The 13,659-nt window shown below is 35.6% G+C and overlaps 1 protein-coding gene and 1 long non-coding RNA gene across 8 annotated transcripts in view; one reads left to right on the forward strand and one right to left on the reverse strand.

Annotated features, from left to right (window-relative positions):
* LOC106061379 (atypical kinase COQ8B, mitochondrial-like) overlaps positions 1–13,650 on the forward strand; it is a 58,310-nt gene extending 44,660 nt beyond the window's left edge. For all 7 annotated transcript variants that reach the window (XM_056024594.1, XM_056024591.1, XM_056024593.1 and 4 more), the window contains 2 exons: positions 9,317–9,469; positions 10,357–13,650. In XM_056024594.1, coding sequence (XP_055880569.1) covers positions 9,317–9,469; positions 10,357–10,647 — 444 coding nt within the window. In that variant the 3' untranslated portion in view covers positions 10,648–13,650. The remainder of the gene's footprint in view (positions 1–9,316; positions 9,470–10,356) is intronic.
* Positions 6,147–8,329, reverse strand: LOC129925246 (uncharacterized). Its single transcript, XR_008777074.1, has 2 exons — positions 8,119–8,329; positions 6,147–6,316 (listed from the first exon to the last, which is right to left on the reverse strand). It is a non-coding gene; the product is annotated as an uncharacterized LOC129925246 (long non-coding RNA).
* Positions 13,651–13,659: the final 9 nt, after the last annotated feature.

The raw sequence follows: 13,659 nt of genomic DNA on the forward strand, positions 1-13,659 counted from the left end.
GACACCCCAACCTCTACAGAATTAGAGGTTGACCAACTCCCTAAGGGGAGAAATCAAAGCGGAGAGGATGCCCGAGGTGAGCGAGGAGGAAATAACCTCTGCTCTAACCAGAGGGATCTCCCCTCTCCAGAGGGAAAGACATCCCCCAACAGGGGGTTGTCCTCCTTTCCATCCAAACCCAAGAATAAAAATACCAAGGTCACTGGAATAAATGGAAACCCCTCCGGGGGCCTCCCAAGGCCAAATAGCTCCAAGTAGGTCATTTAGAATAAGCCATGGATTCCAGAATTGTACAGTGGAATTGTAGAGGCCTCAAGGCCAATTATGAGGAAATGCAGCTACTGATGGACTCTGAGACTCCTGTAGCTGTCTGCTTACAGGAAACATTTCTGAAAGATAGCATCAGTTTCCGAAGCTACAGTTCTTACAGCAAGAATGTTGAGGATGCAGAGAGAGCATCAGGTGGAGTCTGTATCCTTGTGAAGGATAGCATCCCCCATGAGAGGGTAGAACTACAGAGCACACTACAGGCCGTAGCAGCTAGGATAACCCTTTACAAGGTTATCATTTGCTGCAGCCTGTATCTACCACCAGGCGCTCCATTAAACCGAACAGACATGGAGGACCTATTGAAACAACTCCCCCGGCCTTATTTAATCCTTGGGGATTTCAATGCCCATAACACCATGTGGGGATCCAACAATACCGACACAAGAGGTCGTATGCTGGAGGATATCTTCCTCCAACATGATTTATGCATACTTAATGATGCATCACCGACCTACTTGCACCCAGGAACTGGATCACTCACATGCATTGACCTCACCGTATGCGTCCCCGGACTTCTGGACGACTTTAAATGGTCAGTTAGCAATGATCTACGGGGAAGTGATCACTTCCCAATCATCATTACTAACAATCTTCCTTCATTAGGACGACCTCAGCGGTGGAAACTGAATAAGGCCCATTGGGAACAATTCCAAAAAAGATGCTCCGAGGATATCACAGAAAATATCCTCGATGAACAGAACCCAGCTGATACCTTTGCTAGCAAGCTACTAAGTATAGCCAGGAAAGTTATACCCCTAACCTCTGCAAATCCAAAACGGCCTAGCAAACCATGGTTTGATACAGCTTGCAAAAGGGCTATTGGCGATAGGAAAAAACGACTGGCTGCATTTATAAAGAATCCTTCCCAGGAAAACCTAAAGCTATTCAGGATAGCTAGAGCAAAGGCTAGACAAACCATACGGTCAGCCAAAAGGAATTCCTGGAGAAGTTTTGTCGGCAGTCTGGATGCCAAAACTTCTGCTAGAGCAGTTTGGAAGGCAGTAAGGCGAATCAAAGGGAAAGAATCAAATGCAATAGGGCATTTGAAAAACCAAGGACGAACTGTCACGTCCCCCAGAGAAATAGCTGACTGCCTTGCATCCTCAAAAGCAGAAAAATCATCCACTGCACACTACACGCCAGAGTTCCAAAAAGTCAAAACCAGGGAGGAAATACACCCCATTGATTTCAGGTCAGAGAACAATGAAGACTACAACAAACCGTTCTCGCTTGAGGAACTGAGGGAATCGCTGGACAAGTCACATGACACAGCGCCTGGAGAAGACGAAATCCATTACCAGTTCCTCAAGCACCTTCCCGAACCCTCATTGGCAGTCCTGCTAGGGGTCTATAACTGTGTGTGGCAAACAGGCGCTTTCCCAAACAGCTGGAGGAAAGCCACAGTTATACCGATACCTAAACCGGGAAGAGACGGCTCTGACCCAGCTAACTATCGACCAATAGCACTAACAAGTTGCATCTGCAAAACCATGGAAAGAATTATTAACAGTAGGCTGGTCTGGTACCTGGAGAGGAATAAAGTGATCTCCAACTACCAGTGCAGATTCCGGCAGGGGCGGACAACAACTGACCACCTGGTAAGGCTGGAAGCTTATATTAGAAATGCATTACTCAGATGAGAACATCTAGTAGTTGTATTCTTCGATATAGAAAAGGCCTATGATACAACCTCGAAACATGGCATTCTACGTGACCTGGAGCTTATGGGGCTTAAGGGACACCTCCCCCGTTTTGTGGGGGAATTCCTGAAAGACCGAAAATTTCAGGTTCGAGTGGGCAACTCTGCTTCTGACACTCATGACCAGGAAATGGGTGTACCCCAGGGCAGCATTCTGTCAGTCACCCTGTTCAACATTAAAATAAATAGCATCATAAATGCTCTGTCCCCTCATAGAGTGCTCTTTGTATGTTGATGACTTTGTCATTTTTACTTATGGGAAAAAGATGAACACCTTAGAAAGAAAATTACAGCTATGTTTAAACAAAATTCAAAATTGGGCAAACGATAATGGTTTTAAATCTGCATTGCAAGCTTTGGGGCGGATGAAGACTGACATCCCATTGGTACATAAGAGCCTGAAGCTGTTGGACCAAATAACAGCCGAACATAGGGATGTCACCTTCATCTGGGTGCCCTCCCATGTTGGCATTGAGGGAAACAAAGCCGCAGACAGAGAAGCAAAGAGAGCCCTAAATCATGCTGTGTCAGGAACCCAGGTTCCCTGCTCGGACCTGAGACAAAGTATTGCCTCTGCCACCTATCGAGAGTGGCAGAACCGATGGGAGGCTGAGACTCACAATAAACTCAGGCAGATTGTGGCGGGTGTCAGGTGGTGGCTCACATCTAAGGGTCTGACAAGGCGTGGTAGCATGACCATGTCCAGACTTAGGATTGGCCACACCTACATCACGCACTCTTTTGTGCTGAAGAGAGATAAACCCCCACTTAGTGAGTACTGTGACTCTCGCCTCACCGTGGAACATATCCTCGTTGATTGCCCCAGATATCAGGATGTCAGGGAGAAATATTTTAGAGCCACTAACTTAAAAACACTATTCGATAATGTCGACCCTGGGAAGGTACTGGGCTTTATCCGGGAAGTGGTGTTGTCTACGAAGATCTGATTTATGAATTTGTGAACATGTACTATTTACATTAGATTTTTACCAAATTATTAAATTTTTACTACCTTTACAATTTTAACTGTGAATAGACCTTGATTTTAATGATTTGACTGTATGGAATTTGGACCTTGCTGTGTAGAGAGAGAGAGCAGTCCTTGGGGGAATGCAGGCATAACATGGCCTAAAATTGTGCCGATGTGCCTAAAACCAAAACTATATGAAAAATCTACTAACACCAAATAACTGTTTGAAATCCCTCTTCTAATTAATAAAACAAATAATCTTCGCATTTACGAAAAAATGTTGATCCGGATTTTTTATGAAAAATATTTTAATTCTATTTTTATGTAAAATCTCACTTCTCTCTTACAGTACATTTAATTTTCTAGCTAAAATATTACAAGGAAAACAACTTCCAAACACAAAAGTATGGTATGAAAATCTCCCCACAAGGCTGTGGTACATCTAATTTTTATACAAGGCCATCCCAAAAACTTAATTAACAGTATTACATTTATCTGGAATTCTCTTTTTCTCTTACTATACAAACATCCGGAACAATCTATTATATATACTTAAATCTATTGCGTTCATACTTGGATGGCTGTGCGGTTTGCTCGCTGGACTGTCGTTCGGATTTATCGACGGTCGAGGGTTCAAACCCTGCCCGCTCCCATCCCACGTCGTCCTGCGGGAGGTTTGGACTAGGAAGTAAACTATCTTCAACTCTGAAGGAACATCCGAATTATGTAAAACATTTTACAAACAAACATACTTAAAACTATTGTGATGTTTCGAAACAAAAATTAAAGGTTAATCAAATTTTCTATAGCTTTTAGTTGTTTTTTTATATTAACATGACGGACAGACAGACTGACAAAACACACACAAAATGCGGCTTTAATCCTCTTTAAATAAATTCTATTAGAACTCAGTGCACCAATGTCGTTAAATATCTCGTGTTAATAAAGACATTTTTTTTTGTACTAGCCCATTGTGACGGAATTGAAATTTTGTTTCCTTTGACGTCATATGAATGGATTCTTTAAATGTAATACTAAAAACTCGGTGCACCAATGTCCATGAACCCTCGAAAAATTGCTTGTATTGATGAAGGCATTTTTTAGTCTAACTAGGCCGTGTAACGTAGTGCTTTTTTTTCCCTTTGACGTCATATGGAATTAATTCTTTAAAGACCAACTGAAGAGGTTTTGGGGTCAGATGCGGAAACCGGTGTAATACTTTTTTTTAGTTTCATAATGCTTAAAAAAAACATACATACGAAATATTAGACCTATATTCTTTGTAATTATTTAGATATAAGCAATTTAATGTGCGTTTTAGGGACTATTAAATTTCACAATCTCGAAGCCATTCGAGATCAGTATTTCCCAGACAACCAAGGTCGATGACGTAGTTTAAGGCAAATTAGGTCAAATTTTTCAGTTTATGGCTTAGCGTATTTCCCTATTCCTTTTTACAGGAATGCCAGTTTCTGAAAACAAAGGCGACTAAAACACACCAATTTATAAAAAGTGGATGTTAGAGTTGGGGAAATTAGGTCAAATCACGCAATTTATGGCTTTGCATGTTAGATCTGCTGTTTGTCGGCTTATTCTTGATCTAGTCAAGTGAACAGCGTTTCAGCCCACGCAGTACCGCGCGCCTCAATTCGTTTTAGTCAAGTTACGCAATTTATGGCTTATGTTACTGCTTCAGGTGTATTCTAGTTCTACATCTAGTGCTTTTGATCAAGAGCTAGATCGTCTTTTCTCAGATCATTAATGATGTATGAAGGAAGAGACCTAAATTTAATTAGATGAAGTCTAGACCTAGTAATAGTAGTAGGCCTATTGGATATTTAGAGATTAGACCTATCTATATAGATCTATCTAGACTGATCCGATCGAGGTGCTGGGCCTAGATCTAGAAAAACAAAGTTTAAAATTATATACACTATCTATACACTAATAGTGATTATTAACCTATAGTCGTCCCTAAATAGGCCAAATATGGGGAAAAAACAACATTAATTACAATGTTGAACTCATTCAATGTAGTTATTGTAGTACACGATTATATTTAGTTTGAATCTAGAGTCACAACCTCGTACAACACTAGCAAATTGCTCTAACCTTAACCTAGACTTAAAGGTAGTCTGATTTAGATCTACTAGATCTAAATTTCTAAAAACAGGCAAAAATTAGACCCAGATCTACCAATTCTATATTATTATTAATATACGAAATATGGATTTTGTTACACTCTTACTTAAATAGTTCTATAAATATATATGTAAAAATTGAATTTCCATTAATCTCACGAATAGAATCATTAGATAGTTAAGTTAGCAAGTTAATCTGTAACTGTAACAAAGTTTTAAATTGTGTTTAGACTATAAATATAAGAGATTATCCTACTGGAAAAGGAGTTGTTTTTTTTCTTTTCTCTGGGAAGTGGAAAATAAATTGTAGCATCAATATAATATTCAGTAATGCATATAGGCTACTGTTGATGTAGTTATGCAACTCATTTTATTAAATTTTAGTAACCCAATTATTGCCAGTTAATCACTGAATATATATATTTTTTTTTTTTTTACATTTTTATTGTTATTAAAAAATGCAGAGCTATTCATAATTTAAAGTGTTAAATAAATAAGGCTGGCAGTCGAGTTGAAAGATTAACGAGGAATGCAGTATTTTCCATGGCTACGCAGCCCTAGCTGGTCAATTTAAATATTCTTTACGACGTCTACGTCTTCCCTCAGCAGTGGATTTTCTTTTGGCCTCTAATATCTATTCCACCTTGCAATTTCTAATAAATAGCATCATTCGAAGAATGAGATCCAACTCTTATTTTTTTTAAATGTAACCCCTTTACAGATCAAGTCATCATTGCAATGGACATTCAAAACTGCAATAACATAGAAATGATCAAAATTTCAATACGTTTCGAAACGCAGAAAGTTGTGTGGTTTGCGCTCCGAACTGTCTTCTCTGTGGTCTCAGGTTCAAACATTGACCACTGCCATTAACTAACATCCTGCTGGAGTTTTGGGCTATGACATAATAATATTAAATCCTGATTCGAAGCTTTGTCTAAACCTACCAAGTGAAAAGGAACATACTAAAATAATGTTGTGTGTATAATGAAGAACTCTATTAAAATGTGATTTTGTATTTACATTTATTGGTATTTATTATATAAAATAAAATTGTAGAATGTTTCTGTGATTTGTTTCAAAATAGAAACAGGGAATATTAACTCTTCTTGTATTTCCAAAATGATGAAAGATCCATCTAGTAAACTTGTCTGTATGCCACATGTCATATGTTTTCTGTAAAATAGATTTTTTAAAATTTATTTATTAACATTTATACTTAATTATGTATACATATATATAGAACTAGTGGTTATATATATATATTATATGTTATACTGATTATCTGATCTAACATTAACATCTAACTCTTATTGTTCTTAATAATAATAAATTACTCTACTCTAGGTCTAGGCAATATAATATATCTAAGACCAGGGCCGGTCTTAAGCCACTGCAACCTATGCGGTCGCAGTGGACCCTGCACTTTCATAGGCCCCACACTAATTCTAGGTGTAATTGTTAAATTGCAATATATATATATATATATATATACCGGTATATATATATAAAACCTGGAAATCTCATGAAAGCTCATAAAAATCTCCTGAAAAATAGACAAAATTGTCATTTGTGGGTGTCATTCATTCTGGAAAACGCTAATCCTTCGCGCGATAAAAGGCATTGTCAGCTTTTATGTAATAAAATGTAAAAATCAGGCAAATTTTCACTTTAATCGGAAGTTTCCATCCTTTATTTACTTTAAAAGTGACTGGCATATTAATATGCCATAGGTTGCAAAGTTCGTAAAGTAAAGTTAATTTGATCATAATCTTGTACTTAGTAAAGATTGAATAAAATTCAAAGTCGAATTTTTTTTAATACAAAAGCTTAATTTCCACTTATTTTCCTTATTCCCACCCAGACTAGGCCCTGCGCAATCAGTTTCACATAAGGCATAAGGCCCTGCAATCGTTAGGACCGACCCTGTTTAAGTTTAAGACTTAAAGACATGTCACATATTTAATATTACCAATATAAATGATGACTTATGACTTATTATTTTTTAGATCGAATAAAGTCTAGCCTTATTAATAAGTATAGTAAGGGCTAGTAGAGGGCTATATAAGTATTAGATCTTTTATAAATATATTCTATATAGATCTAGATTTAACTTAGGCTTTAGGTTTAAGTTTAGTCCTTGACTAATATAATATTATATTTATTTATATCTATGAATAATTTTTATGCTAGGACACTACTCATTAGGTCTTACTACTCTTACAATTAGAATAATAAGATCTAGTACTATTACAGAGATATACAAATTCAAGCATTAAAAAATGTTGGCAACTGGGCTTAGACTAACATAGATAGAGGCTAGTCTAGATTACTCTAGATCTACTTAAATCTACTAGTTTATAAACTATTACTCTAGTGTCTCTAGTATAAGTATTAAACTCTATTAGTATTACTACAAGTCAAGTATTATTATTATATAAACTAGATCTAGTGAAATCTAGTGAGTGACTAGTAAAAGTGTTAGAAGGCCTAGCTAGAATTAGATCTAGAAATAGATAGATTAGACAGATCTATCCATTTAGTTTTGTTATAATAAAAATTATAATAGACTTATACTTTTAGTATACTAGTATAGTTTATTATTATAATTTGTAGATCTAGAATCTACTACTATCTAGATTATTCTAGATCTAGTCATAACACATAAGTGACTGTCTACCCCCTAGTAGTCTTCTACCCCCTAGTAGTCTAAGTCTAACTTAGACTAAATAGTCTAGTGCTGCCCTAGTGACAGTCTAGTGACTCTAGTCCTATCTATTAATCTATCTGATAATAATTATATTAATTAAATAGTCTGCTCTATAATATATTTAGAAAAAGTAGAAGAGTTATCTTCAGGGCATTTTGGTGCATTCCATGATAAGTATCATTTAAAATTGTTTGACAGCTAGATTTAGATAAGTATATTATCTGAATCGCTATCAATAACGTATCCAGCCATGTCTATTTTTATTTACATTTTCTCAGTCCATTACAAGACATCACTTCCGGTTTCGGCCATTGAAGCTGATTTTCAAATCTCGTTATTTTTTCCACTTTCAAATTACTTTTTCTAATATAAATACGCTTTTCTAAAATCTCAAAATTTTAGGAACTAACTTTGATGCTATCTACTGTCTGAATCAATCGCTATCTCAATTTCGAAAAAAACCTCTTCAGTTGGTCTTTAAATGAAATGCTAAAAGAACTCACTAGGTGCACCAATGTCTATGAACACTCGATAACTGGCTGGTATTGATGAAGGCATTTTAAGTCTAAATAGGCTGTGTGACATAGTGGATTTTTTTTCCTTTGACGTCATTTGGAATTATTTCTTCAAATGAAATGCTAAAAGAACTCACTCGGTGCACCAATGCATTCAGTCTGTTGATAGATTATCTAGGCTTTTTATTTTCATAAATCTAATTACATCTAAATTATTCCAAATTTATATTTTAGATCTAGACTTAGTTGATATAGATCTTAAGAGTGCTTAATCAGAAGTTTAATTTAGGTAGATCTACATCCTCATTCTAGTTCCATTTAAATGAAAATGCCAATAGCTCTGTTGTTAACTGTGTTGAGACATCAAAGTAGGCCTACAAGCAAGATATCTATTCTTTTCTTCTTCTTTTTTTCAATTATAAATCAATGCTGAAAGATTATCTAAAATCGCTCGTCTGACATATTGTACATATCCGGGAGATGTCATGCCATAATGTGTATATATCTCTTTATCAATAATAGGCTACGTATTAGTTTTTAACCAGTTTGTTATTATGTTAACAGCAATGCCTGGTCCTGCAGTTAGCGTGCTGGACTGATTATCTTGACGATCCCGGGTTTATACCCAGCTCGCTGCCATCCCCCGTTGTCCAGCGGGAGGTTTGGACAAGGAAGTTAATTATCTTTAATTTTGAAACATGTAAGACAGAAAAAAATTTTGTACAATGGCAAATAAATCTTTGAAACATTATTACTTTTGACAATCAAAATAGAATTACGTCTTGCAAATAGGCTGATCCGACGGGGCTGCCTCTGAGTTTGTGTGATTATATTCTTGTTAAATTATTTTATACCTTTTAGTGCACTACTTTTTATTAATTTTTTTTTGTGTATACTTCATTGAAATGTGTCTTCATTGTGATTGTATCTTGAATTTACCCCTAATTTCAGTTGGTTCTCTTGGACTTTGGGGCTAGTAGAGAGTTCAGTAAAAAGTTTGTTGATAAATACATTCTAGTCATCAAGGCAGCTGCTGATGGTAACAGAAAGGAAGTTTTACTTAGATCTAGGGATCTGGGTTTTCTGACAGGATATGAAACAAAGGTTTGCTATTTACTTTTTGTCTCTGAGTCAGTATGTTCATAAGAGAGAGAAACACTCTAGTCAAACAAACTGTCAGGTTCTTTAAGACACTCCATAGTCAAACAAACTGTCATGTTCTCTAGGACACTCAAGTCAAACAAACTTTTTGTCAGGTTCTCTAAGACAATCAAGTCAAACAAACTTTTGTCGGGTTCTCTAAGACTATCTAGTCAAACTAACTGTCAGGTTCTCTAAGACAATCTAGTCAAACAAACTTTTGTCGGGTTCTCTAAGACTATCTAGTCAAACTAACTGTCAGGTTCTCTAAGACAATCTAGTCAAACAAACTTTTTGTCAGGTTCTCTAAGACAATCTAGTCAAACAAACTGTCAGGTTCTCTAAGAGATTCTAGTCAAACAAACTTTTTGTCAGGTTCTCTAAGACAATCTAGTCAAACAAACTGTCAGGTTCTCTAAGAGATTCTAGTCAAACAAACTTTTTGTCAGGTTCTCTAAGACACTCTAGTCAAACAAACTGTCAGGTTCTCTAAGAGATTCTAGTCAAACTAACTTTTTGTCAGGTTCTCTAAGACACTCTAGTCAAACAAACTGTCAGGTTCTCTAAGACACTCTAGTCAAACAAACTGTCAAAACTTTTATGACACTACAACTAAACACAATGGTTCTCTAAGACACAAACAAACTTTGCAAGACAAACATACAGATCATGACCAGCTACTTCAATAACTTTGGGTGACATGAATGAATGAAAAGTTCCTATCAATTTCCTCCTGATTTTTTTAACATTTCTGTCAACTAAAGCTAGTGACTTAAGTTTCCTAAAACTGAAGCTGTGAACTTGCATAGATTACATTTTGCATGTACCAAAGTCTCCACTTGTTTCATCAGGTGATGGAAGATGCCCATTGTGATGCTGTTGCAATTCTTGGAGAAGCTTTCTCTGTGGATGTTTTTGACTTTGGCCAACAGAGTGTGACAGCCCGTGTACAGAGCCTGATCCCTGTCATGATGAAACATAGGTTAACTCCACCACCAGAAGAAACTTACTCACTCCATAGGAAAATGTCTGGTGCCTTTTTGTTGTGTGCTAAACTTAAAGCACAAGTTAATTGTAAGAGTTTATTCGATAAAATTTGGAAAAATTATCAATTTGAAAACAGTAATGACTTACAATTATAATAGTTTAGCAACAGTAGAACTAGTAACCTATTAGTAGTGAATGTAATTTATGATTTTTGTCTAATTGTACTTCAATAGTACTAACAAGCTCAGTTATTTGAACATTATTTATTTATCTGTAACTTGTTAACTGTAATTCAAAGGTATTTGTGTAGGAAGCTTCAGTCAAACTTGTGGAACTGCAAGCATTGGTGGTTTTCAGTTTTCTGGAATTGTTGATCATTCATACAAACCAGACTATTTTCCCCATAAAACTTGCCATCACATTTTGTACAGCTCAAAACTCTAAGGGCTGAACTGAGACTTATTTTTCTATGGTCACACTTTCCAAGCTTTTAGTACACTTTCATCCACTAGCAGATCTAGAACTTTTGAAGAGGGGGGTGGGGGTTCAAACCCTAACCCTATGTATAAACGCACACACAGAGCATATAGTGGTCCATATAACAATTAGAGCAGTGTTTCTTAATGTCCATATTACAATTAGAGCAGTGTTTCTTAATGTTCTGGAAAAAAAAAAAGCTATGTTGGTGGCCCTTCTCTTGACTGTTGGGGGTCTGGCAAGCACTGTAAGCTCCTCAACTGGGGTTTGGGGTGGAGGACAGCATTTTCTTGCATTCTTAACTGCAGAAACACATTTTCTTGACATCTAAAGCTTCATCCTATTAAAAAACGCAGGTCACAATTTAAGTAAAATAAAGTAACTTGGGGGGGGATGGGGGCAAGGGCAGATACTGAAATGTGACTGACAATTAAGGCACAAGTAGTGTAAGTATATCTTTATTAGGCGTATTTATCATAATATTATCTCATGTTAAGTAAGACCTTTTTTGCTAGGCCTGTTTTGTTAGATGTTAACAGAACAATGGTTAAATGTTTTTTGGATATTCTGCTGTTTTGATGCGCACAAAATGTCTTGATTTTTAAGAATGTTTTGAATAATGTTTTTATTTTTTTTAAATATAATATAAATTGATAGACCCTTACTACATAGCAAATACAATCTATTTGTTCCTTGAAAAGAAAAGATAGCCCTCATATTAAGTTGATTTAATTTAGATTAAGGCTTTGAGATCGCTGTCAAAAAAAATTTCTTCAAAAAATAAAATTTGTTCATCTTTAAGTGATTAATTATGTTCAATCTGCCTGTTTGTAACTTTGTTTTGTTACAGAACTATAATTCAAATTTGGAAGATGAAGAATAAATTAATTTGACTTATTAGATTTTAGTCTTAATTTTATATTTTTAGGATTCAAGTATAAATTGTGAGTTCTAGTCACAAAGTAATTTATACAATTGAAAAATCTGAGATTCAGTAAAGATTGGGAAAAGGTGACAATACTAGGGTTCAAAACACATCTGAATTGTTACTCAGTTATAGTTATAAGTTTCTTATGCAATCTAAATTTTCCAAAACAAAGTTTTTCTTAAAAAAATTATGACAAAGTCATGCCCAATTACATAGACTCAGTTGCCATATTTGACTATTCTGTCCATGGGCAGTAGAGTGAAAGCAATTAATCATGTTAGAATCCTCTCTCCATTTTATAATTATTGCTAATGATTGCATTTGACAAAGAATAGGGGTTGGGCGACTCAATAAAAGAATTTAATATATAGATTATTTAAGGGTCAGATTTTTAATTTCTTCACTAAAATACAAAAGAAAAAGTCTGGGGGGGGATTGCTTTTATTGCCCCTCCCATGGTCTCACCTGGTACAGACCACCCTCTTTCATTTTGTATTCACTAATTTGAGATGTGGTGGTATGACATACTATACAAATGGGTTAAAATTATCAATGAGTAGCTTATACTATGCATACTGCATAAAAATTGGATTGCCCTCCCCCCTTTTATCAAAGGGTTAAAGTGGGTAGGACAGTAGATGTAATCACCCCACCCCACCGAAATGGTCAACATACAAGAAGGGGGGGGGGACAAAATATAAAGATTGGTTAAAATATCAATAAGTAGCTTTTATCATACAGATATGTAACTAATTTGATAACAAACTTTGATTTCTACAACAACTTGGAACCTTCCCCCCGAAGGGTTATGTTGCGTTGCAATGGCCCCCACCCCACCAAATAAGCCAAAATGCTGGGGGGAGGGTGGGGGAAACAATATAAAAATTGGTTTAAATATAAATAATTGGTATATATTATTAACATAATGTAAAGAATTTGTATACAAATTGTGTGAATTCTCGACTAAAATTCCCTGCTGCCCCCCTCCCTCCCCTGTATCTGCCAGTGCTTTTTTTTTTGTACACAAGATTTATTTTATTTCTATATTTTGTGTTATCTCATTGGCTCATTTTTAAAAATCTGAAATAGGAGTAAAAGGAATAAGATAATTGTTTAGTTAAGTATTAACAGCTATTCAGTAAACTCTAAACCATATTTGTATACGGTAATGAAGTAAGCTTTGATTTCCACTCCCCCCTCCATGTTATTCATGTGCCCAACTTTCACCACTTTGACCAAGTGTAATCATTTGTTTTGTTTTTGTATTTACCTTCAACTAAGGGGAAGTCAATTGTTGCTGAAAATGTTTGTTGATATGTTGTGACATATTGGCTCTGTTGATATGTTGACATATTTGCTCAAATTTGATATTTGTTATTGAAGTAATACTAATTATTTAGTTTTTAGGATATAATTATAATTATTTAGTTCTCTAAGATGAGGTATAGTTCTTTGGATATAATAATAATTATTTAGTTCTTAGGATAAATTGTTATTTTTTTAAACAAGCTCTGAGAAAAACAATGTATTTGTGGTCCATCTCAATAGTATGTTGATACAAATTGAGTTTTTCATGTACAACTAGAGTCCATTATTTGTCCTAACACTACTACAATCCATTCTACAACTATTCTAGCGCCACCAAAAGGTATTTCTCTAGAATGAAGCTTCTTACCTAAACTAAACATGAACTCCTCCCCACTGGTTTATTGAAACCTGATTTGTTGGTTAGCTAGCCTAATGAAACAACTAGTGTAGTTCA

This window comes from Biomphalaria glabrata, chromosome 3 (assembly GCF_947242115.1).
Source record: "Biomphalaria glabrata chromosome 3, xgBioGlab47.1, whole genome shotgun sequence".
NCBI classification, from domain to species: Eukaryota; Metazoa; Mollusca; class Gastropoda; family Planorbidae; genus Biomphalaria; species Biomphalaria glabrata.